General features: G+C 40.2%; 1 protein-coding gene across 4 annotated transcripts in view; it reads right to left on the reverse strand.

The window, feature by feature from the left end:
- Positions 1-810: 810 nt before the first annotated feature.
- CYP4X1 (cytochrome P450 family 4 subfamily X member 1) overlaps positions 811-24,548 on the reverse strand; it is a 47,885-nt gene continuing 24,147 nt past the window's right edge. For all 4 annotated transcript variants that reach the window (XM_010951033.2, XM_074376536.1, XM_010951040.3 and 1 more), the window contains 11 exons: positions 19,474-19,615; positions 18,269-18,313; positions 16,804-16,931; positions 15,468-15,595; positions 15,216-15,370; positions 9,859-9,965; positions 8,939-9,129; positions 5,242-5,375; positions 3,842-3,906; positions 2,352-2,434; positions 811-1,559 (listed from right to left, as the gene is read on the reverse strand). In XM_010951033.2, the coding sequence (XP_010949335.1) occupies positions 1,391-1,559; positions 2,352-2,434; positions 3,842-3,906; positions 5,242-5,375; positions 8,939-9,129; positions 9,859-9,965; positions 15,216-15,370; positions 15,468-15,595; positions 16,804-16,931; positions 18,269-18,313; positions 19,474-19,615 (1,347 nt within the window). In that variant the 3' untranslated portion in view covers positions 811-1,390. The remainder of the gene's footprint in view (positions 1,560-2,351; positions 2,435-3,841; positions 3,907-5,241; positions 5,376-8,938; positions 9,130-9,858; positions 9,966-15,215; positions 15,371-15,467; positions 15,596-16,803; positions 16,932-18,268; positions 18,314-19,473; positions 19,616-24,548) is intronic.

Below are 24,548 nucleotides of genomic sequence, written 5' to 3' on the forward strand. Positions count from 1 at the left end.
ACGGTACCAAGAACAGTGGTGTTTCTCTACAGAAGCTTGTTCATTGAACAACCTGGTTTTATTGTTGCATCATCAAGTGACGGTGGCTCCTGGGGCTCATGCACGTCCCTTCCCTTCCATGTTTGACTGTTCAAGCATTCTGTAGACTACATAAGCTGATAAGTTCTCTTTTTGTCTAGTTTGGTTTTCTCACTTATAATTGAAATAGTAATGGTTAAAATAAAATTTATGAGAGTTGCACTTTTAAAGATCACTGTGCAGACTCCCCTTCTGTGTCCTTTCAGCTCCAGCCTCCACTGTGATGATGAACTCTGTGTGAGCCAGCGCCACTTAGGCACAACTACACAGCCCTCACCAGGCTTCACAAGAATTGTCAGTACCAGGAAAGTATGTAGAATATCTTGATAATGTTCCAAATGAAGGCTTTCTTATCGAAGACTCAAAACCCAGAGATCACAAAGAAAAGTTTATATATTTTACTTCATGAAAGTTTATAAGTTCCATAAGGTAGCAGACACCATAAATACAGTTTTAAAAGAGTAAATGAATGGGGGAAAATTACAAAGAAAAGTTATAATCAAGGTTTGTTATCCACTCTCTATAAAGAACTCATATGAATCAATAATAAAAAGAGAAACAACTTCATAGAAAAATAAACATAGATGACATACAAATCACAGAGAACAACACAAAGATAAACATAAATGGCCAGTAAGCATGTTTTTAAAACTGAAAATAACTTAAGTACCCAATAATCGGAAAATAGTTAACTAAATCACACCCACATTACAGAATAGCATGAAGCCATGCTGAGGAGTGAGATATATTTTTATTAAGAGAAAAAAAGAATAACAATATGGGTATGATCACATGGATAAGAACATACACATCCATATGAAATGTACAGAAACAAGTCCAAAAGCATGCACACAAAACTGTTCTATTTTAGGAGAAGCAATAGGATTGGGCAGGGAGGTGTGCGCTGTGTGACATGGGACTTTACTGCTTCCTCTATATGCGTCTCTAGGCTTACAAATCTTTTTCAGTGAGCATACATTCATCCATTACTATGTAATTCTAAAAAAAAATTTTAAACAGAAAATCTGTGGAAGTCATCTAGCAAAATTCTTGATATTCGGCATTAGTGGTAGCCAGAATCGAACAGAAAAGATCTGCACATCTCCCAGTCATACAGAAACTGATCTAGGCGACAGATACCCTCTGGTACCTTGAGATGTTTTTGAATACTGGACAGCTCTCCAGAGACCCTCATCCCATCTACCCTTAACCCTACAACCATACTTTGATTCTTCTTCATTTTCTTGAACAATTAGTTGTGATTTAACTTTAAAACAAGAAGTATGTAATCATCATACTGTGGGCTCTAACATTAGGGGAGTTTCTTCAGGTGCAAGTAGACTCCATTCTTGGGTTTGAGGAAGCAATGAGGCATGGTGACAAGAGGCCTGGTGGGGTCTGGAGTCACCTTGAAGCTGAGCAGAATTAAAGCAATGGCCACCTTTATCTCAGCCATGGCAAAATTCTGCCCGATGCAATTCCTGCAGACACCAAGGGAAAGGAAGAAATACTTGAAGAAATGGTGTTTCTCTGACTCTTTAATAAGATACTGGAATAACATGTCTGATTTCACAGTAAGGAAACGTTCTCATACTAAGTGTCATACCAACCTTTGGACTTTGGACTTACATTGTTCTCTGCAAGAATATAAGCTGGAGGTTCAAGGTGGCGCCCTCCCTAAGCAAAGCAGCACTTGGGGCTACTCACAGAACTGCTTCTCCTGTGAAGTTCTGATGGAAAGTGTGGCAACTATAGTTAATAACGCTGTATTATTGTAGAATCAAAATTTGCTAAGAAATCGGAACTGAAATGTTCTCACACACAAAAAAGGTAAATATGTGAGGTGAAGGATGTTAATTAACTCGATGGGGAGGAGTCTTTTCACAATGTATATATCAAATTATCATGGTGCACACATCAAATATCTTACAATTTAAGATTTTAATATGAAGATGAAATAGAAGATAAATTTTAAAAAAAGAATTGTTCCTTCTTTGTTGGGAGTGGACTTGCATCGAGCCCATGAGTAACAGCTTGTGTCACTGGATAACCTTTTGAGGCATGGCTGTGTGGGATGCCAAAGAGAAGGGTGTTGTCCTTCATGAAAGTAACTGGCCCTTTCAGGGGCTCAAACAAGCACCCAGATCTACCTCATAGTCAGGTGAGAAGATGAGGTTCCACAGAAAAATGTATAGACTTGAGAAGCTAAAGAGGGGAGGCTATTCCCAAGTAAACATTTTTGTGTCTTTTCAACAACTTCAGACTGTCCTCACCTTGGTCCAGCTGAGAATGGTAAGAAGGAGTAGGGGTGTCTCTGATCATTATTCTCTGGAGAGAACCTCAAGGGGTCAAAGACCTGAAATGAGAGGGCAACCCCATCACCATCTTCACGACACCATTAACATATTTCTGAAGCTACTTCTTAGCACTGATCAACAGAAATACAGTGGGAGCCACATATGTCATTTCAATGCTCTGGTAGCCACATTTTTAAAAGGTGGAATGAATTTCAGCGATAGAATTTATTTACTAGAGAATGTGATTATTCCAACATAGATTCCATATAAATAATTATTTAGAAAATAGCTCACATTTTTTTGTACTACAGCTTCAAAATTTTACATTTCCAGCACATCTCCGTTCTGACTAGCCACATTTCAAGTGCTCCACAGCCACACGTGCCTGAGGGCTGCCACACTGGACAGCACAACTCTGGACCCGCAGACCTCATCTGGCCCCCCAGCTGGTTTGTAAGGGGAAGTCAGAAACACGATGGCCAGTGGTGGTGTTTTCACTCGGGAGGTGCGAGTGCACCTACTTACAAGTCAAGCCAAAGTGATTTTAGGATCACTTGTCCAACTGCCCATCACATGTTTGAAACTAGCGGCTTATGTAAAAGGAAGTATCTGTACACTTGTGTTTCAGTGTCAGTGTTTCTGTATACAGTGTGTGAGTTTCAAGGACATTTGGAGTTTCAAGAAATTCAGGTGGGCTACATGTCTTCTTTTTGCCTTTCCAGATCCTCTCTCCTCTTTTCCACCCTGCTCTGGGCTCCAAACTGGCCCATGTGGTTTCCTGTTGGGTCTGGCCAATAAAAGGCATTGATAGGAAGTCTGGAGGGTGGCGGAGAGAGTATTCAGGGTATTTATTCCTGGGCCCCTCCCAGCTGGGCTGCCTTAGGTTAACTGCTTGCTCTACTGATGGCCGTGACTCCTGTCTGATGGCCTTTCCCAGAAGCAATCTTTCTTCAGGTTTTGTAATCTTCTCTCCCGTGTCCCTCAGGCCTAGAAGTGGGAAGCACTTCGGCAGTTATTTGCTCCATTTTGCTTCTCCTAAACCCTACTTAGAGAGTTCCTTATAAAACTCTCCTCAAGTAGCCCAACTTGACTGTGTCACTGATTTCCTGCCAGAATCCTGATGGCTACACCCGGCAAAGGGGAGTGTGAGTTACCTGAGTGACTGCGGGTAGTCCAAGTCTTGCAGGTGTCTAGGGAAGTGCTTGGGAGGGCTCGAGAAGTAAATGACTGAAACACAGACTGCGGCAATTTGCAGCAGATTTTGTGGGATTCTGCCAACCTGCTCTTTCAAACCCAGATGAAGTAGGGATAGAGGAAGAGGACTTCTTCTTTGAGTGGAAGTTTTACATTTTTGGTCATGTTTATTTTTGCTTAGTTGTGTTATTTGCTACTTCCATGCAGAGTTAACAAAAAGTAAATTGCACAGCATAAGTTCTTGGAACTATTTATGTGTAAGACAATCATACCTTTGGGTTTTCCCAGATGGCAGGATTGTGGTGGAGACCCCAAATACTGAGAACTAGGGTCATTCCTGAAAAAGGAAGGAAATAAAGGAGATTGCAGGAAAAAGAGCAAGTCATGAGCTCCTGTTATACTGTCCTTCAGTAAGACTTTTCTTCTTGAAGAGAAAGAGCTAGCTCCTGGCAGAGCCCTGTGGGCTGTAGCAGAAGCCAGCAGTGAGGGACCCACGGGAAGATGGGGCTTGGTGGCACCTTAGTTTTCAAATCAATGACCTGTTTAATACTTGATTCTATCTTAAGGAGCTATTGGTGTCATGCCAAAATGATAACCTATGCTTATGTTTTCTACTACCTCTGGTAACTACTTATACACCTACTAACGGACTATAAAGTACCCAGAGGCAACAGTTTGGATATGTAAGAACAGAACCGTACTTCCATCTTGCAGATCCAATGATAAGTTTCTGTTGCTGCTGTTCATACATGAAAGGGAGGGAATTTTGGCAACTATCCGTGTGGTTTGGGGATTTTAAAAAAGACAGAGGAGAGAGAACTTGAGGATTATTTGGTCACCGGAAATAACTTTGGTAAATTAATTCTGGATCTGTCAACAAAGTGACAGTAAGCGACAGGCTGTTGGCATTGGTACAAGAAATCCTGTTGGCTTGTTTCTAAGGGCAAGAGCTCATAAAACACTGCAGCAGGCAAGTGAAGGGTGTCTGGCATGCCCTTTGGCTTTCACTCGCCCTGCTCAGAGACTTGCGCTGTTTGGAAGAGCACTGGGCTCTGGGCACGGGACCTCCCAGCATGTTCTAGCTCTGCTCATCCGTGCATTGGGGTCCCTCAGTGAGTTTTTGGCTGCACCAAAAGTACCTGAAAGTGCTTTGTAAACTGCAAAGCACATATAAGTGTCTGATGAGATCATGTTCCAAGGAAGAAAAATGAGATAATAATGTTTGAAGACTTTATGTAAACTATTAAGTGCTGCATCTTTATTAGAGAAATATTATGATGATGATGAAGACAAAGACCCTCCTTGGTCTTCAACTTAAAGATCACGGTGCACATCTCCCAGACGTCTTACCTGGGTCTCAGACTCAGCCAAACAAGGATTATTTTAGAAACAATGTCTCACAATGGAAGAAACCCTGGGTTGGGATCCTGGGTGACACAGATTCTAGGCACAGCTTTGCTGCAAATGGCTAGGTGCCGTTGGGAAAGCCTGTGAAACCCACATCTGGTCAAGGCATTACCACTGAGCAGTTAATAGGTGCCCAGCTCTAAACCAGCTGTCCTTAGGATTATCTTTTGACTCTTCCAAGAGTTGAGAATCCCTCTGGTGTTTTCACTGTGGCCCCCAAGATCCCATGGTCTCTAGAAACTGCTTAGGAAAAGAATGCAAAGACCTGCAGGCAAGGAGCGTCCATCTGGGAAGGTAATGGGCTTGCTGAGCTCTCTGGATAGGGACAGGACTGGAGGCGCCAAGCGCAGTGACTCCTTAACGCACATTGTGGTGTAGGACATCTCACCCAGCTGGTCCCTGTGAGAACAAGAGAGGGAGGGAGGGGAACTCAAGACTCTATGTCCAGTTTGTAAATATCGGTATCTTTTTATAGTTGATGTTAGTTCCTGGTAAATATCATCCTCAGGCTAAAGCTATTTTGCCCATTGGCTTATGTAACAGAATGTTAACATGGGACTCTTTCTGCCTCAGGATCAGCTGAGGTCCCAGACGAAGAGGACCCAAACGGGTGCCAAATATCCTCATCATAAAGTGCGGCGCTAAACCATGGGTAAGGGATTTGCTAAGGAGATTTCTGAAAGCCAGTTTTGCAATTCTTAGCTTCTCATATAAATCAAGAATGTATAAGGAATGGCAAAGGAGTGAAGAAGACAGGCAACTTAAGAGTTTTGAGAGGGGGAAAAAAATAAATCCTTTCAAGGAATTGTTGGAATGCAGAGTGCCACGGAGAATGGAGAAAGGGCTCCCCCATGTTAAGCAAAGGAGAATTTCAAGAGGATCAGTTAGATCAACTGACACGTGCTCCTTGGAGTTTGGGGAGCATGGGACTGATAGGAAGGGTGGTGACTCAGAACATACAGAGAGGCAGGAGAGCAACAGGGACAAAGCGAGAATGCTCCAGTGTGTCCTACGGGCCAAGGAAACGGCAAGAGAGAGAGAGCTCTGGAACCAGCTTGAAAGGAACCCTGACAAAGGACAAGTTCTCTTGCCCCATGAGTCCCTATTGCAAAGTGCCAACGAGGGAATCTCCAAAAACCCACAGATGCACACTAGGAGTATAAGGGAACACTGAGTAGCCACCAAGTTCAGAGGACCAAGATTGCAGAAATACCAGCTGTTGTCTCCTCATTCTCTCCCCAACCCGGGACCATTTCTGGAAGGGTCAGAAACAGCAGCTACTGGGCAGGGAAGGAGCTGGTCGGTGAGCAGACGCCAACCACAAGCCCCTCGCCCCGCTAGCCTCCAGACCCAGAGAGGTACTGAGCTGCAATGGATGGAGACGCTCTAAGTGGAAAAGAAGGTGAACTTTTTATGATTACACTGGACTAGATTAATTGTTGAAACAAGACTGCTCTTGTGATTTAAATGGATGGGAACTCTGTGAAATTCACTCAAGTTTTATCCTAGAGATGAAAATTACTTGCCCCACACAGCAAGTTTGAAGTGTCAGTGGGAGAAGGACAAATTATTAATTTGCATCCAAGCTAGTAAGTTTGGTTCAATAAAACGACAGCATACATTTAGTCAGTTTGCTTTATTATATTTCTACTTGCTTTTTTGATGACTTCTTCTGAGTGCAGGCCCTGGCCATTCTGTAATGTGAAATTTTAATTTTGAACTCTTTTTTCCTCCAGCCCAAAATAAAAAGAGTAATTCCGCTTAGCCTAGCACTTTTCACACTTAAGAAAAACCAAGTTGCCCATCTCACCCCTGGTGCAAAAGGAAGAGAGGCATTTTAACCCAATGCAGGAATGGGTTTACAAGTAGCCAAATGGAGATGTCAAACAACTTTCCCGCTTTCCCAGAAACTGTTCTTTGCAGTATGGTTTTATTATCTGTCTAAAAGAATTACAAATTTTCAGAAAGCTCTGTATGAATTTCATTAAATGTAACTATAAGGGCATATTATTGAATAAAAACATATTTTATTCACTATAATACTGTTACCATTTCTCTCATGAAAACCAATGGTAGTTAACAGATCCTCTGGACTTTGTTTTCTTACCTGACAAAGATTTCTTTATTGTTTTTCATTTCACAAAGGTCAAACAAGAATAAGAAAGGTCACTATTTGAGTTTGTGAATAACAGATACTGCTGCCATATCAGTGAACAAAGGATGCTGCAGCGTCAGCCATCAGCCACTCCCGCCGCCTCCCCCCGCTGACGGTGAGCTGGAGGCAAGTCAGGGTGGAGACAAGCAGGTGCCCGCTGGCAACTCCTGAGCCTCTGCAACCACCCCCAGTGGTGTCCCCGGAGCAGACTCAGGAGGAGAAGCCCAGGACACTGGCCCTAGATAGCTAAGCACATATCAAAGGAATGCTTTCAGTGAGCCCAGACTTTCGCATCTTCCCATACATAGAAAAGTGCTAAATTCCTTAACTCAAAATATCCGGCTTTCTTTAGTTACTGGTAATCTTTTGATGTTCCAACTACCTGGTCTTTGTTGCACAAACTCCTATATATCCTGTCTCCTCCCTCGCCTTTTCAGAGCAGCCTCTTAGAGCAATCTGAGAGGCCACATTTTGCGCTCAGAAATGTTTGCCGAATAAAACTAACTCTCAGCTTTTAGGTTGTACATTTTTTTTCAGTTGACAAGTTGTATATATCCATCCTAGTCAACCTTAAATTATCTAATCAATGTTGGGAGTATTTCCAAACTCAATGTATAACTTACTAAAACTTAACTAATCAACACTGCATTTTGTGCAATATAGATTAGACCTTTAAACTATGGTAGGAAATGACTAGTATTTCCCTACAAAAAGTGTGATCTCTACTATACCTATATAAATTCAGGTTTTCCTTTACACACATTTTAACTGTGCTAGCCTTTGCATTTGAAATATGACGTTTTCCCCCTAGTCGCTAGGCTTGGTTCCATTAGCATGTCTATTTTTCATGGAAAAGTTATCACATGAAATGGAGTGAAAAGAAAGACAAGCAATGACATGTGAAATATCTTGCTAGGGGAAAGAGCATGGCTTGTATGAGGGACATGTGTTTTCCTTGCAAATAGCATGTCCAAGGGGCAAATCTATAATCCGGGCTTCACTAACAGCAAGATATGCTTAAAGTCTAGCCAAATGGAGTTGAAGTTTTCCACCTCGCTGCTCTTACCCAACCTATAAGAGGCAGGTTAAGTGTCAGATCTCCCAGGAAGTCTCCTTGAGCCCCCACGCCAGGTTAGGTGCTGGTCTTCTAAATCTCTGTGGTACCTAACATGTATCTCTCTCATCACCCTTACCATATTTTATTGCAGTCATCTGTATGGGGGCTTGTCTCTTGTGCTAGAGTGTGAGCTTGTTGAGCGCAGGACCCTCACCAAATCTTGCATGGTTTTTAAGTGTCTTAGTACTGAAAATATACTCAGTCCACATTGGCTAAACTCAATTACAGTGTGTACCATTTAGTAATAGATTCAAAGTCGAAAGCCAATCCCGAAGTGTGAACAAGGGGATGGGAGAGAACGTCGACAATGAGGTTAAATGACCCAGGTGCTCACTCAGGTCTCTCAGAAGAGAAGATCCACTTGAACCCCAACATTCAAGCTCTAAATGCAAGTCTAGGGATCAAGTCCCCATTTCCAATGCACCAGGGCCTGGGTGAAAGAAAGAAATAGGACATTTTGCACACCATTGACTAGAAAAACAATGAAATAAGTAAGCTATGGATGAGTGAGTAGAAAAGACAATGGAACAATTTGGTGCCCTCTAGAAAAAGAGAAGAGTAGTAACCTGCCTCTCCTGCTTTCACATATACATATTTTAAGGAACTGTGGTCATCAAGTTACCAGAAGAAAGAATAAAGCAAAGCCAGGAGGAAAACTAGGATGAAATGTTTAGAAGATGCAGATCTTACCAGTTGATGGAAGACCCATCCCCCAGGATGCTCCTGATCTCCTCCCGGCATCTCTCCTGATGCTCAGGGTACAGAGCCAGGTGGTAGAGGAGCCAGGAAATGCCTCCTGCCACGGTTTCATGCCCTGCCAACATGAATGTGTTCACCTCGGACCATAGGTCAGTATCTGAGAAGCTGTTGGCAATTTCAGCCTAAAAAGGACAGTAGTAATATATTTATGCAATGTCAGTTTATAGATGTTTGGAACCCCAATCAAATTAATGGTTTTAGGGAAAAAAATTGAGTTTCTCTCTCTCTCTTGCTTTCTTTCTTTCTTTCTTTCTTTCTTTCTTTCTTTCTTTCTTTCTCTTTCTCTCTTTCTTTCTCTCTCTCTTTCTCTCTCTCTTTTTTTCTTTCTCTCTTTCTTTTTTATTAAAGTATAGTCAGTTTACAATGTTGTATCAATTTCCGGTGTACAAATGACAGTTTTAATTTTAATTCAGTTCAACAAATATATACTATGAGCCACACTTTGCCCAGAGGGTAAAGGAGAACCAAATTTAGATAAGAAAAGTAAGCCTTGCAGAGTTCCTGCAATCATTCTGCCAGATTTATCCAGATTTTCCAGCGCCTCCTCCTCATCATTTTATCAGCTAACCCTGTGACTCATTTTCCTGTATTTTCCTGAACTACCTTGTATCTCTATGTTAATTACCAAATCTATTCAATGGGTAAAAAATTTAGTCTTATCTGCCTCCCTCTAGTGACAGAGTTGCAGAATTCAGTCCTTACCTCAAATGGTAGGGCATCAAACATCAATTTAAACATAATGTTAAATTTAGTTGATCAATTTTTCTTTTGTTTCCCCTCCTCTCTACTCATCCAACTACCCACACAATTAACTAGATCTATGAGCAGGCTCAGAAATTTGAAAGATTTACCTGGGCAGAAAAGACAGTATCCAGAAAATCCTGGTACCTCCTCTTCTGAACGTTCTCCTGCTTCTTCTCGTCCCTGAGGGAGTTCTTTCTCTCCTGGATTACCTTTTCTGGGGTAGAGTAATAATTCCTCAACACCAAAGTGACAACAAAGTCAACCAAAGTAGAATAAATTATAGAGCAAGCCAGGACCCATGAATAGTTTCAAATCCTGCCTCATTTCTTGAGGTCAGAATGGGTACATTACATTTAAATAGATTTAATTTTTGCTGCTGTTTATTTTCCCATCAAATGACCACCTTTGATCAAAGTTCCAAAGACACACAACAGACCAAAAATATACTTTATATAAACTAGGTAGGCAATAAAGATGATTTCAAATTTAGGTGCAAGTGACCAACATTCCTTTTTCCTCAGTCTAATCTCTCATTTTCATGGGAAAGTTACCACGTGAAATGGAGTGAAAAGAAAGACAAGCAAAGAAGTGCCAAAATATGTATAACTGAAGGGGCTAAAAGAAAAAAAATATGGAACAGAATATTTAAAACCATAATCCAAGAAAACTTTCTGTACATAAGAGAAAAATTAAATCCACATATTAAAAGGCCCATGCTACACCTGGAAAAATTGGAACAGAACAACCAATTCCAATATATATCCTAGTAAAACAATTTGACATTAAAGACAGAGAAAACAAAATCCTCAGAGACTTAAGACAAAAAGACTAAATGACTTTTAAGGATGACAAATTAAGTTAGCATCATACTTCCCAAGAACAATAAAGAAATCAAGCAAGACTAGAGCATTTTCAAAAAACTCAAAGATATAAAGTGAGAGGCAAATCTTTTATAGCCAGCAAAATTGTCCTTCAGGTATCAAGTCTACCAAAAAAAAGTTATAAACTTGCATGCTATTTTCACCAACATGAATGACCTTGAAGCTGTTATGCTAAGTGAAATAAGTCAAATGGAGAAAGACAAATACTATATGATTTCACTCACACGTGGACTATAAAAATAATGCACAATCAAACAAACCAAACAAAAACAAGCACATAGATATAGAGAACAGAGTAGTGGTGGGAAGGGGAGGAGGGGGAAGGGAGAAAAAAGTAAACGGGATCAACTGTATGGTGATGAATGGAAACTAAACTTTTGGCGGTGAGCCACACTATAGTGTATACAGCAGTTGAAATATAATGTTGTTTACATGAAACTTACATAATATTATAAATGACTGTTACCTCAATTCAGAAAAAAGACAATGAATAGTAAGCAGTAACAATATGGTAGCTATTAATCCAACTATGTCAACAATCACTTTAAACATCAATGATTTAAATACACCAATTAAAAGACAGAGAATGGGTTAGGAAAACAAGACCCAGCTGTATGTTGTCTACAAGAAACCCACTTAAAATATATAAAGATGCATATAGATTAAAAGTATAGGGATAGAGAAAGATACACAAGGCTAACCAACCAAAAGAAAGCTAGAATAGCTGTATTAGTTTCAGACAGAAAAGATTTCGGAGAAAGAAAAATCAATAGGGATAAACAAGGGCATTACATAGTGATAAAGGGGTCAATTCTCCAAAAAGACAATGATCTTTCATGTGAATGTGTCTCACAACAGTCTCAAAATGCATGAGGCAAAAACTAACAGGAGAACAGGAAGAAATAGATAAATCTAACATTCAATATCTTGTAGTAACCTATAATGAAAAAGAATATGGAAAGGAATATATGTATGTATATATATGACTGAAACATTATGCTGTACACCAGAAATGGACCCAACATTGTAAACGGACTATACTTCAATAAAAAAAAGAAAGAAAGAAATCTACTATTACAGCTGGAGTACACCTTCAACACCCCTCTATCACTAATGGACAGATCCAACAGACAGAAAACCAGCAAGGACACAGCTGAACTGAACAACATCGTCAATCACTTGGATCTTTTTGACATTTATAGAATACCTCATCCACCAACAGCAGAATACTTACCTTCTCAAGCTCATACAGAACATTCACCAAAATAGACCATATTCTGGGCCATAAAACACACCCTAAATGCAAAATGTAAAATTATAAAACTCTTAGAAAATAACAAAGAGGAAAATCTACACGACCTTGAGTTTGGCAATGACTTTTTAGATACGATACCAAAAGCATGATCCATGAGAGAAAAAAATTGATAAGATGGATTTCATTAAAATTAAAAACTGCTGTTCAGGAAAATAAACAGGATAATATAAAGATGAAACACATACTGGGAAAAAATAGTTGCAAATGACTCTTCTGGTGAAGGACTGTTATCCAAAACATACAAAGAACTCTTAAAACTCAACAATAAGGGAAAAAACAACCTGATTTAAAAGTGGGCCAACGACCTTAACAGACACCTTACCAAAGACTATATGCAAATAGCAAACAAGCATATGAAAATGTGCTTCACGTTATATGCCATCAGGAAAATGCAAATTAAAACAGCAATAAGATACCACTATGCTATCAGAATGGCCAAAATCCAGAACACTGACAATATCAAATTCTGGCAAGGATGTGAGCAATAGAAACTCTCATTCACAGCAGGTGGGAATGCAAAATGGTACAGCCATTTTGGAAGAAAATTTGGCAGATTCTTACAAATAAACATTTTCTTACCATACCATTCCCAATCACCCTCCTTGGTATTTACCCAAAGGAGTTGAAAACTTACGTCCACACAAAAACCTGCACACAAATGTTTATAGCAGCTTTATTCAAAACTGCCAAAACTTGGAAGCAATCAAGATGTCCTTCAATAGGTGAATGGGTAAACAAACTGTAGTATACTCATGCAATAGAGTATTATTTAACAATAAGAAGAAATGAGCTATCAAGCCATGAAAATACATGGAAGCACTTTAAATGCACATTGCTAAGTGAAAGAACGCAATCTGAAAAGGCTACATACAGTATTATTCCAACTAATAACATGGAAGAGGCAAAACTATAGAGACAGTAAGAAAAAAAAAAATCAGTGGTTGCCAGAGGGAAAGAGGAACAATTAATGGAGCACAGGGGAGTTTTTAGGACAGTGAAACTATGCTGTATGATATTGTAATAGTGGATACATATCATTATATATTTGTCAAAACCCACAGAGTATGTAACATAAAGAGTGCACCCTAAACTACGGACTTCAGTTAATAATAATGTCTCATCAATTATAACCAACGTACCATACTCATGCAAGATGTTAATAAGAGAAACTGTGTATCTGTGTGTCTCTGTGTCAGGGACAGAGGTGAAGAAGTACAGGGGAACACTGTGCTTTCTGCTCAATTTTTCTGTAAACTTAAAACTCTCTGAAAAATACCTTATTAATTTTAAAATACCACAAAAAACTCTTTAAATAAGTCAGTGTGAGTATAGCACATGAATAGATAGACAGACCAACGGAATAGAAAAGAAAATTGAGAAATAGGTCCAAGTACATATGCCAATTTAGAAAATGAGAAAAGTGGTTGTCTCAAATCACTAGAAATGCTAAAGCTTTTAAATAAATGGTAATGGGATAACTGGATAACCGTTTGGAAAAATGAGATCAACTCTTCATATTATACATAAGAGTAAACTTTAAATGGATCAGAGGTCTAAATGCAAAAACAAACAAACAAACAAAAAAAAACAAAACCATACTAGAAACACTAGAAGAAAGCATGGATGAATTTCTTTACAATCTGGAAGGGCAGCTGTTCTCAACCAGAGACAATCTGGATCCCAAGGAATATTCAGCAATGTCTGGAGATGTTTTGATTGCCACAACTGTCAGAGTTCCAATAGTATCAAGTGTGTAGAAGTCAGGGATGCAGCTGAATGTCCTACCATGCACAGGGCAGCTCCTCACAGCAAAGATTTATCCAGACCCAAATATCATTAGTGCCACAGTTGAGATACCCTGGAATAGGGGAAGGCTTTTGACTATCACTCAAAATCCAGATGCAGTAAAAGAAAATGTTGATAAATTTAACTAAGTAAAAATTTGAAAATTTGAAAAGGTTTTATTTTGAACAAATTTGACATTTAATCTTTAACTAATACTCTGCATTTTGTTTTTCATCATAATTCTGTAATAGAAAGAAAATGTGAAGAATTTTTTTTACCAAGTCTTATGTAGATGCCCTCCAAATCCACTCCTGTTTACTCTAATGACCTGTACAAATATTAATATTTTCTATGTGACCATGATGCAAACAGGTTTGAGAACTACTGTTTTATATATATATATATATATATATATATATATATATATATATATATATATATCCATTTGCGTCTTAAATTGTTTCTAACCTGCTTATCTGAGTGTCCTCCTATAATATCTATGTTCATGTGTGTATGGATGTGTGTGATCATGCATGTGCAGTGTGCCTTGCAAGTTTCCTGGGGTGCAAATATATTTTATATTTAACTTTTATTCGGTTCCAGGCACTGTCTCCAGTGCTTTACATACATTAACATATTTAATCATCACCACAAACCTACGAGATAGATCCTTTTTTATCTGCATTTTACAGATTGCTCTGAGACAAAGCAGTAACTCGCCCAAAGTCATACTGCTAGTTAGTGGCGGAGCTGAGGAAGGATTAATTAACTGCCTGATAAATATTCTCGATCATGGTGTTCATGGTGTTCACGAAAAGTAATGTTGAATTGCTTAAACAGCTTAATCGATTTCAACTTTTATGTTTTGCTAAAACTATTTATTTTTGAACCAAGCTTCTTTTCTTTTCTTTTTTTTAATGAACTAAGAACACTTAACCTGAGATCTACACACTTAAATTTTTAAGTGCACAATACGGTATTGTTAACCCTAAGCACTATGCTGTGCAACAGATCTCTAGAACTTTTTCATTATTCATCTATCGCAGCATACCAGAAACATTATACCCATTGAACAGCCCCCACTTTCCCTTTCTTTTGAGTGTATGCCCAAGTTTGCTCTGTTCCTCTATTCATTCCTATGTTGCATGAATGTTTGTAACTTATTACTGCAGTCACTGTGCAAAAAGCCATACGCCATGTATGCTTCGAAATATTAAATGCCCACTTGTTATGTTATATTCATAGTAATAAAAAATTCACATAATAAAAATAGTGCAATATATAGAAAACTTCTGATACGACTACTACTATGGATGTAGCAAACTCTGCTAAAGGACTTGTATTTCCTTTGAGCATTGTCCATATAAAAGCTCCATTAAGAACAAGAGTTCTCTCTCTTTTCACATTGAGACCTGTTCCCCTAGAGAGACACACTACAGGTACGACAGTCTGCGGACTTGGACAACCCAAACCCCCAAAATACCTGTGTGCTGATGCAGTATCTTGCTTATCTCCCACAGGCGGTGGCCCTGAGAGCTGAACTTGAAAATCATGTCATGGTGATACAAGAAATTGTACACACGGTAAAAGATGATAGTGGTGCCTTCCCTTATTGCTTTTATATAGTAATCAAAGTTGCTAGAAGAGAAAGTGGGGATAATATGTCAATAAATGACTTAGATAATGGCAAACAAATGTCTTTTTTTTTTTTTTTTTTGGCCCTCCTACAACTGACCTGTTTATCTGGCAGTTGGTTTCCTTGCTGAAAATACATTTCATAAGAACATCCAGGGTCATCAAGTCGATGTGCTCAGAGATATCCAGAAGTGTGTTCTGAGTGCCGCAAATCCTCTCCCACTTACCCTGGCACAAGAGGCCAAGATCAACAACATCACCATCATCAAACTGCCTTTATTTGGAAGTCCTCCTTGACACTGCCCTCAGGAAACGTCCACCAGGAAGCGCCCTCTGCGAGGTTGTCTATCCCCCTCTATGGGGACTCACAGAGCTTGTGAACAATGGGGACTTTGTAGCCAGGGGTTGCCCTGTAAGCTTGGGGTGAAGGCAGTTGCTAAACAGCATTGCTCTCCTCCCTTTGGAAAAGGGTGTCCATGGAGAGTTAATGGCTGAGTCACATTCTGTAGGAAGCCCTGTGCCCCTCCATTATTGCTTGCCAACAAGGCTTGGAGCCTTCTATGGTGGACCCAGGCTCTTTTGCACACACTCCCAATATCAGCCTGTCCCACACTCCAGCCCCCTGAGTCTGCCTCTGTGCAGTCAACCCTGGTCCCCTCCCTGGGTCTGTCCTCGGAAGCCTGAGCTCCAGCTCCCAGTCCTGGCATACACCAGCTAGCTTGCATCTCAGGCTAGGAATGGCACAGACCCTCTGTGCTGCTTTCTCCTCTGAACCTCTGAAGCTCCCCTTCCGTCCCTGCTACGCTCTCCTCTGGAGAGGGGGCTTTGCAGGGTGAGGGCACTTTCCCTCTTTCACTGCTCCCTCCCTGGCATTAAGTCCCATCCCGATTTCCTTTTTCTCTTTCTCCTACTCAGTTTCATGATGATATTCCTTGTAGTTCCACTTGTACGAGATCTTCTGCCAGAGCTCAGTAGGTACCTGTGACAATTGTTGCACGTGTAGACGTATTTTTGATGTTTTGTGGGAGAGGGTGAGCTCCGTGTCCTTCTATTTTGCCATCTTGAAGCCCCTTCCTCTCATATTTCATGGTAAATTTGAGTCTCCTCTGAATCTGAAGCTATTATAGCTGCTCCTGGTTTCCTTATTTGTCACCACAGCACTTTCTGTCTGAGTCTTATTACTTAATACTTAGTTTACTGTCATAGGATCTCAAAATATACCTATGACAGGCAATCAGATCTTCACCTTCTTTAATCACCTGAAGAGCCATAGCAAAGGCTTACATGAACACTCACTGCTCAGTGAGTACTTGCACATGGTTAATTTCTAGAAATCACCCTCTTTTGACTTTCACCATCCACTAAACAGATGTCTAATACATTCCCTCTTGGAAGCATTTTGCAACACACCAGAGCACCTTTGTCCCTTCACTTACCAGCATCGTGTTCACAGAATGGGCCATCATCTCGACATATGATTTCAAGGTATTCAAATGGAATCCAGGAGTTAGTAGGCGACGGTGCTGGAACCACTTGGGTCCATTCAAATTCACTAGTCCTTCTCCTTGAGAAACAAAAGGCACAAAATGTCCTGTCATTTTTACTAGATGAGGTGGGGAAGGAGAGGTGAGAAACACTAACAGAGAGTGACCGTGACGCACAGGTGGCCAGGACACAGCACAATAGCAAAGCAGTGAGTCTCGATGCTTACACCTTGGTGCACGTATGTGGCATTATGACAAAGACCCACGTTTTGAAGCCTGATGAGAGTGCTAATCCTGAACTCACCAGTTGCTACTTGTGTAGTAATTAAGACACTTAACCTTCCTGAGACTTGGCTTTCTTGGTGACAAAGTACAGTAATAAATATCTGCTTTACTGTGTTGCTGTGCAGCAGTATACATAAGGCACCTAGCCTGGTCTCTAGCTCACAGCGGCACAACAAATATTCACAACAAATACTCATCTCCTCTCCATTCCAAACCAATCCATAGACCGTACTGTGAAAAAATTCGCACGGAGTTAGATAAGCGTGTCCACTCTGTCCCAGATACCCTCTCCTTGAGTGCTAGTCTGTGAATGAGACAAAGTGAAAACACTCATCAAACCTAATGCCTCACAATCTTCTGTCACCAGGGAGGTCATTGAAAGATTTGGCTTTAAAAGGACCTTAAAGTTTATTAATATATAACTGCCATCATTTACCGAGTGCTTGCAACATGCCAGCCATTACATGAAGTGCTGAAAATAAGTGTTTCATTTAATCTTCACAACAGCCCGGAGGTGTAACTCATTCTTACTTTCAAAGATGAAGAAACAGAGGCTTACAGAAATTAGATGACTTCCACAAGATCACTCAACTAGTTAGTGGGGTTCAGGGAGCAGGACTCAAATCCAAGTAGCTCTGAATCCAAAACCTATAGTCTTTCATTTAATTCCTTCCTTGTCTGACATAAATGCCAATTATATGACTAAAAAGTTTAATTTATCTGCTCACAGAATATTTCCAAACTGTACTTTGAGGCAAAACTTTACTGATTTGCATATGGAAATAGAGGAACTCCAAAAAGAAAGGGAAGGATCCAAGAAAACAAGAAAGGAAAGCTAAAATAAAGAATAGCGATGGTAAGGCTGCAGTTTTAAAGACGCAGATGGGATAAATTTACACATATGCCATCTTGCAGATGAGACTTGGGGGAGAGAAAGGAACCCCCCAGGAGGGCTTCTAGGAGGTTGTGCTGCATTGACCTTAGCTCCCTCTTGACCTTCCTCCTAGAAAACCTGCAGTATAGATCTTACTCTCAAGGCCTCTGAATTCCGATTTGAGTTTCCTTGGAATGCTTGCCTATAGAAAGGAGACAGTGAGTGAGAGCGAGATCCTCTTTCATTCCACGTACGTACCAATGACTGGAGTCGTGAACTTGCACAGATACTTGGACTTGGGATCTGCAGAGTCAAGCAGAGGAAACAAAAGACAACATTAGAGGGATATTACTAAAGCTGATGAAGGTTCTCGTCATTTGCCTACAACAACCACAAATAGTGAGCAAAAAGGGAGCCCGGCCTCATTCCCCGCAGCCCTTGGCCGACCCAGGAATGGTAAGTTTTGGTTCAGGAGGCAGACAACAGCAGCCCAAGGAGGCAGGCAGGTACACAAACCCAGAATCTCTCTTTGTTTGCACTTCTTCCAACAGAAGGAGATTGCCCGAGGTTTACCAAGTTTTCAGAACAGGAGTGGGGATAACATATCACATCCTTCTGGGAAAGCAAATTACCTATCCAAGCAGGGCAGCAGACCCAGAGAGTGAGAGCCCTCTTGGGGTTCTCGTGAACTTGAACATGAGAGTATTTTACAGCTCTTGTCCTTTACAAAGTGAACACGAGGTGAATCAGAGCTGGAGGACTGGGAGACACGGAGACTTTCAGGAAAAGGCTGCTCTGTCTCGCCAGGTTTTACTAAGAGTAATGGGGGTAACAGTACAGAGAAGGAAGACAAGCATGTCAGACCCTAGTTTTACAAAGTTGAGGGGGGAAAGCTGGGCATGTTAATTTTGTGCTATGAGATAATCTACCTTGGAAGCCTTGAGGAAGGACTGAATGGGGGAGCCAGATGCCTCATGGCCCCAAAGGGAACACAACAGACAAATATGCAGAAAACAAAAACAATTTGGATCACAATCAAGACGACAGAGTGGTAAGTGGGTGATGTACACTCAGGCTTATGGACCAAACCAGCAGAGGCAGTCCCACTTCTGAATTTCTCTGTAGACACTGTGCTCAAGCCAGGGGCTAAGGATGACAGGGATTGGTGATGCTGAAGTCACAAAACCAAAAGAGGCAAAGGAAGACGCTGGAGATGGTGCCAGGTGGGCTTTGCGATACAGTGACCTAAAAGGGCCCGCAGGAATCTGAGCTGGAGAAGGAACTGGGCGACCCAACCCAGGAATCTCCTCCAGGACTGATGGGAAACCTCTCCTCACTTTCCCCGGCGTCTCTTGAAGGCCCAGTGCTAATCTTTGCTTCAGAATTCCTTTAGACTCCTACCTGTGGGTTGTGCAGATCACTCCTAGGAGGGTTAGGATCCTGAGGTTCATCCCTTTTCTTACCTGTTCTGCTCAGAAATGTCTTTGCATACTCTGGGTCATAGATGTAGAAAAATGCCTGAAAGGGCCCAATCCAGAAAGGAAAGGCACAAGGGTACTTTTCTACAATCTCCTCAAGCTTTTTAATGTCACTCTGCCGAAATATCTGCAGCGAAAAAAGTGAAGCACATTAGAGAAGCTAGGCAATCTGGACTCATCCCTGCTACAGCCACAATTTGTGCTCGGGGCCTGGAGGGTCACACAGGTAGAAGGGCCTGGAAGTGACTGAACATGCTCTCGCAGGGATTCCTATGCTTGGGGTATAACTTTCTAAACAAAGTTACTATATTTGTCTCTTCAATATAAATAATATATGTTGTCCCCCAGACCAAGTCACCATCAAATGACATACTGTGAGCTGTTTTCCCAACTGAGATGGTGAAGGGAGCGGAGTCACATACTCTGCCTCACCTGCCAACATCACACATTCAGGTTAGGAGTTGAGTCTGGGAGATGAAAAAAATGGTTTTTACATGGGAAGCTAACTGTTAGTAGACGGAATAGGGCCCACCATTCCAACTCACCATTCCCTTTCCCCTCTCCTCTCTCTAATTACTGATGAGCGAGTCTCTCTCATGATGTAATAGTAACTTCTTTAAAAATCCACAGAAACTGATACATTGTAACTGACTAGACTTCAGTAAAAAATAAATTAAAGAAAAACCAACTCCATCTACAACGAAAACCCAATTCTTTTCCTTTACAATAGTAGGACGCTCATTTATACAGGCGTGTGAAGTTTGGAGCAAACTCAAATACAACACTTCCAACTCTAACATTTATAAATTAGAGTACAAATACCACTATCAGAGATAAACTTTCTGCCTTGATAAGCAGATTACTATGGCTCATTTAAATAGTTCTTCGAAATCACTGGCAATAAGACCCATTTACATCTGTTTCTGCGTAAAGTGGTAGGGTGGAGAGGCTGTGTGTGTCTGGATAGAAATAATTCTAAAACTGATGGTGGTTATGGTTGCATAACTCTGTGAATATACTTAAAACTATTTAATTCTACACTTTAAGTGAGTGAATTGTAAAGTATGTGACTTAACATCTCAGTAAAGCTTTCAAAAGCTACAATGAAGTAATTCATTTACCAGAAGACAAAATATAGTAATGGTGTCAGTGAAGAACGGGATTTGCTTTAACTATGGGCTTGTGCATATGTAATGGACAAGCCAAACCAAACAGCACAGAGAGAATAGGAGCAAGGAAGATGCAAGGTTCCAAGTGCTAAAGACACGGAGATCAGACAGGTTCCTGCCTGACCCTATAGCGGTCACAGCTGGTGGTGGATTTATGTTTCATTTAACACTCACATAGCATTTACTACATGCCAGGCACGATCTTAGTTCTTTTCAAATATCAAATAAGCTTATCCTTTGAACAAGTCAATAATATAATAGTAATTATATTCAATGTAAATAGGCTAATTATTTCAAGTAAAAGGCAAAAGGTATCAGGTTGTATCTTTAAAAAGCCTAACTATATACGACTGACAAAAGACACAAGGTTAACAGTCCAAAAGGTTAACAATAAAGGATTAAAAAAACCATTTAGACACTAACAAAAAAGCTTATGTAGTTACTAATATCGGATAAAGTAGAATTTAAGGCAAGAAGTCTTACTAGAGATAATAAGGAACGTTTCATGTATAAAAAGGATTAGTCTACAAGGAAGATATAGTAATTCAAAATCTGTATGCATACTATACTATAGCTTGAAAATTGATAAAACAAAAGTGGACATTAGAGCTAAAAAAAAAAAAAAGAAAGAAAGAAAGTAATTCAAGAGTGGAAAACTTTAACACAGTGCTACTCAAAGCATGGGCCACAGACCAGTCCAGGATGAGATACTTACAGAAACCAAGCATGATATTTAGAAATTTTTATAGTAACTTGACATTGCTGCAATTTCTTACTTTTTTTAAAAAATGAAAGTAAAAGTCTACAATAGATTGGGGAAAAACTGGTTTTCACCAGATAGTTTGAGAAGCACTGTGTTACATCATTCTCAATAGTTGGTAGAATGGATCTCTTGGGCCATTTTCAGTTTTCCCAACTTCTGATTGATGGCTCCTTTTCAATTCTAGTTTCTGGAAGGTGTGGAGGTGAAAATCAAACTCTAATGAGAAACAGAGTAAATGGAAGTTGAGGAGTGAGAAATTTAGAAAAGGTTAACCAGCTTAAATTAAAATTAAAATTAAAAAATAAAATATTAAATATAGAGCAGTAACTTAAAGGAGAAATATATTAAAGGAAGGGCTGGTTCAACTCCAGGTCTCTGCTCTCTCCCCACACAACACCCTCTTAGGTTCCACAACAGATCAGATGTTTTATTTTCTAGAAAAACTCAACCAGAGAGGCTCTAAGACCTGAAGGAATCAGGCATTGTGGAGGGCAGGGGTGAGTCACTAGACTGAAAATAGAGGGGTTAAGTGAAAGGCTTCATAACAAATGATTAGATACCTAACTCCCTTCCTTTCTTGCTCCCACAATGCCAGAAGTCATCTGGCAACCTCCTAAATAAAAGAAAGGCAGATTCATCTCTAAGAAACTGAAAAAAAAAAAAAATACAGATACTGACAGTTTGCATCTCCAACAGGTTTGTGCTCAGGGAAAGTTCTCGCTGTGGACACAAGACTTCCAAACATCTTTAGTGCCTCACTTGAGAAAACGAAATGACAGCTGAAGACCACCTGACATTTGAGGACAGCCTCCAACATGAAAGACATAAAGCAAAACAAACAAACTGTGGTGTAGCCAGCCTCCAAAAAGACCTCCAATCACCCCCACCTTTTTAGACGGTCGCCTCCCATACTGGTCAAGGATTTGTCAGTGTGACTAACTGCATACAGCAGAGTGATGGTATAAATGTTTCAAGATCAGGTTATGAAAGACTGCAGCTTCCATCTTAGGTTCTCTCCCACTCTCACTCTTGCTCTCTCATATCTGACTTGGAGGGGAACAAGCTGCCATGTTGAGGGTAGAGTGACTAACTCTTCCAGCTGGCCTGGACAGAAGGGGTTGCCAGGATACAAAACTTTCAGAACTAAAATCGGGAGACAATCAGGCAACCTGGGATGATGTGAGCAGGCCTATGGAAAGGTCCATGTGGGGGAAGAACGTAAGCCTCTGGCCAATAGCCAGTGAGGGCCTAAGTCCTGTCAAAATCCATGTAAGTGAACTCGAAAGTGGATTCCCCAGCCCCAGAGGAGCTGTGAGCTGACTGCAGCCCCAGTCAACCACAAGCAACCTTCTGAGAGACCCTGAGTCTCTCACAGAGATTCATCCAGCTAATTAATACCCCTTTCCCAAACTCTTGACCTTCACAAACTGTGTAAGACCTTCCCCTTGACCTTCACAAACAAACTGTTGTCTTAAATTGCTAAGTGTGGGGTTAATCTGTTAGATAGCAACAGATAACTAATACACAAACAGAAAAAAAAATGAAAAAGTTATTAATACTTCAGAAAAGATACAGCATTTCATGAAACAAAGTCAGGATTCTATAACAAAGAGGAATATGTTAAACTGACTGCAGTCATGGCCTTAATTTGTTAATGTCTCCCTGTATTCATACACTTCGATAGTGTGCTTCCACACAGACTTGGACTTGGCTATGTGTCTTGCTTTGGGATAGTAGTAAACATGACTCAGAGACTTAAAAAGCACTTGTACATTGAGGCTTGCCCTCTTGCTATTCGTAGGACCCTGATACCATGTGAGCAAGGCCAGGCTGACCAGCTGAAGGATAATAAACCAGATGGAAGAGAACCAAGGCACCCAAGCTGACAGCTAGCTTTTACCTGACCCAGTAGCTGACTGCAGATACATCAGTGAGCCAAACTAAAGTCAACTGAGCCTGGTACATGCGAGCAAGAATCTCATAGCCTAGACCAGCTCAGATTGTTGACCCACAGAATCATGAGCTAAATAGGTAACAGTTGTCTTAAGCCACTAAGTTTTAGGGTGTTTTTTTTTTAATGCATCATAAGGTAAATGATGCAAGAATAAATGAAGACTAAGACAGAGTTCTTGGAAATAAAAATTATGATAGCCAAAAAATTTTAAATGTTTTAGTAGAAATTCTAAGAAGATAAAGTCAAGAAGAAAAGATTTAAAAAAAAAAATCCAGAAGGCCCATATCCAACCATTAGGAATTCCAGAAAGAGAGAAAAGAGAAATTGAGAGAGCTAGGGGAAGTATCAAAGAAATTGTAACATTCACTGTTAATGTCCTGTACCTAAATCTTTATCCTTACCACCTTAATGTATACCATAATCAGCACCTGCATTTATTAACTTAAGGGGTTTTTTTCTGGCCACTGGAGTCTGTTCTGCTGCTTACATATCAAAAAATAAATAAAACACGTAGGAGATGAGACCAAGCATTGGAAAACTACGTATTTTTAAACAACAAGGTGAAAGACTTGTTAAGTGAAAATTTAAAGACATTGCTGAAAAAAATTTAAAAAGACATAAGTAGGTGGAAACACATCCCATGTTTATGCACTAGTGTTGTTAAGACGTGACTACTACCCAAAGTAGCCTACAGATTCAGTGTAATTCCTATCAGAACCCCAATGATGTTTTTTGCAGAAATAGAAAAATCCATTCTAAAATTAATGTGGAAAAGCAAAGGACCTTGAAGAGCCAAAACAATCTTCACTAAGAATAAATCTGGACGACTCACATTTCCTGATTTCAAAATTTACTATAAAACTACAGTTACCAAAACAGTATGGTTCTTCTAGAGAAAATTCCAATTTGAAAAGATACATGCACCCCAATGTCCATAGCAGCACTGTTTTCAATAGCCAAGACATGGAAGCAACCTAAATGTCCATCAACAGATGGCTGGATAAAGAAGCTGTGGTGTGTGTGTGTGTGTGTGTGTATGTGTGTGTGTGTGTGTGTGTGTAGGCCTATAAAATTCTTAATAGAAAACATAGGACAAAAGCTTCATGACATTAGTTCTGGCAACAATTTCTTGGATATTGGCACAGGCAACAAAAGGAAAAAATAGACAAATTGG

The sequence above is a fragment of the Camelus bactrianus genome, chromosome 13, assembly GCF_048773025.1.
Source record: "Camelus bactrianus isolate YW-2024 breed Bactrian camel chromosome 13, ASM4877302v1, whole genome shotgun sequence".
Classification (NCBI taxonomy): domain Eukaryota; kingdom Metazoa; phylum Chordata; class Mammalia; order Artiodactyla; family Camelidae; genus Camelus; species Camelus bactrianus.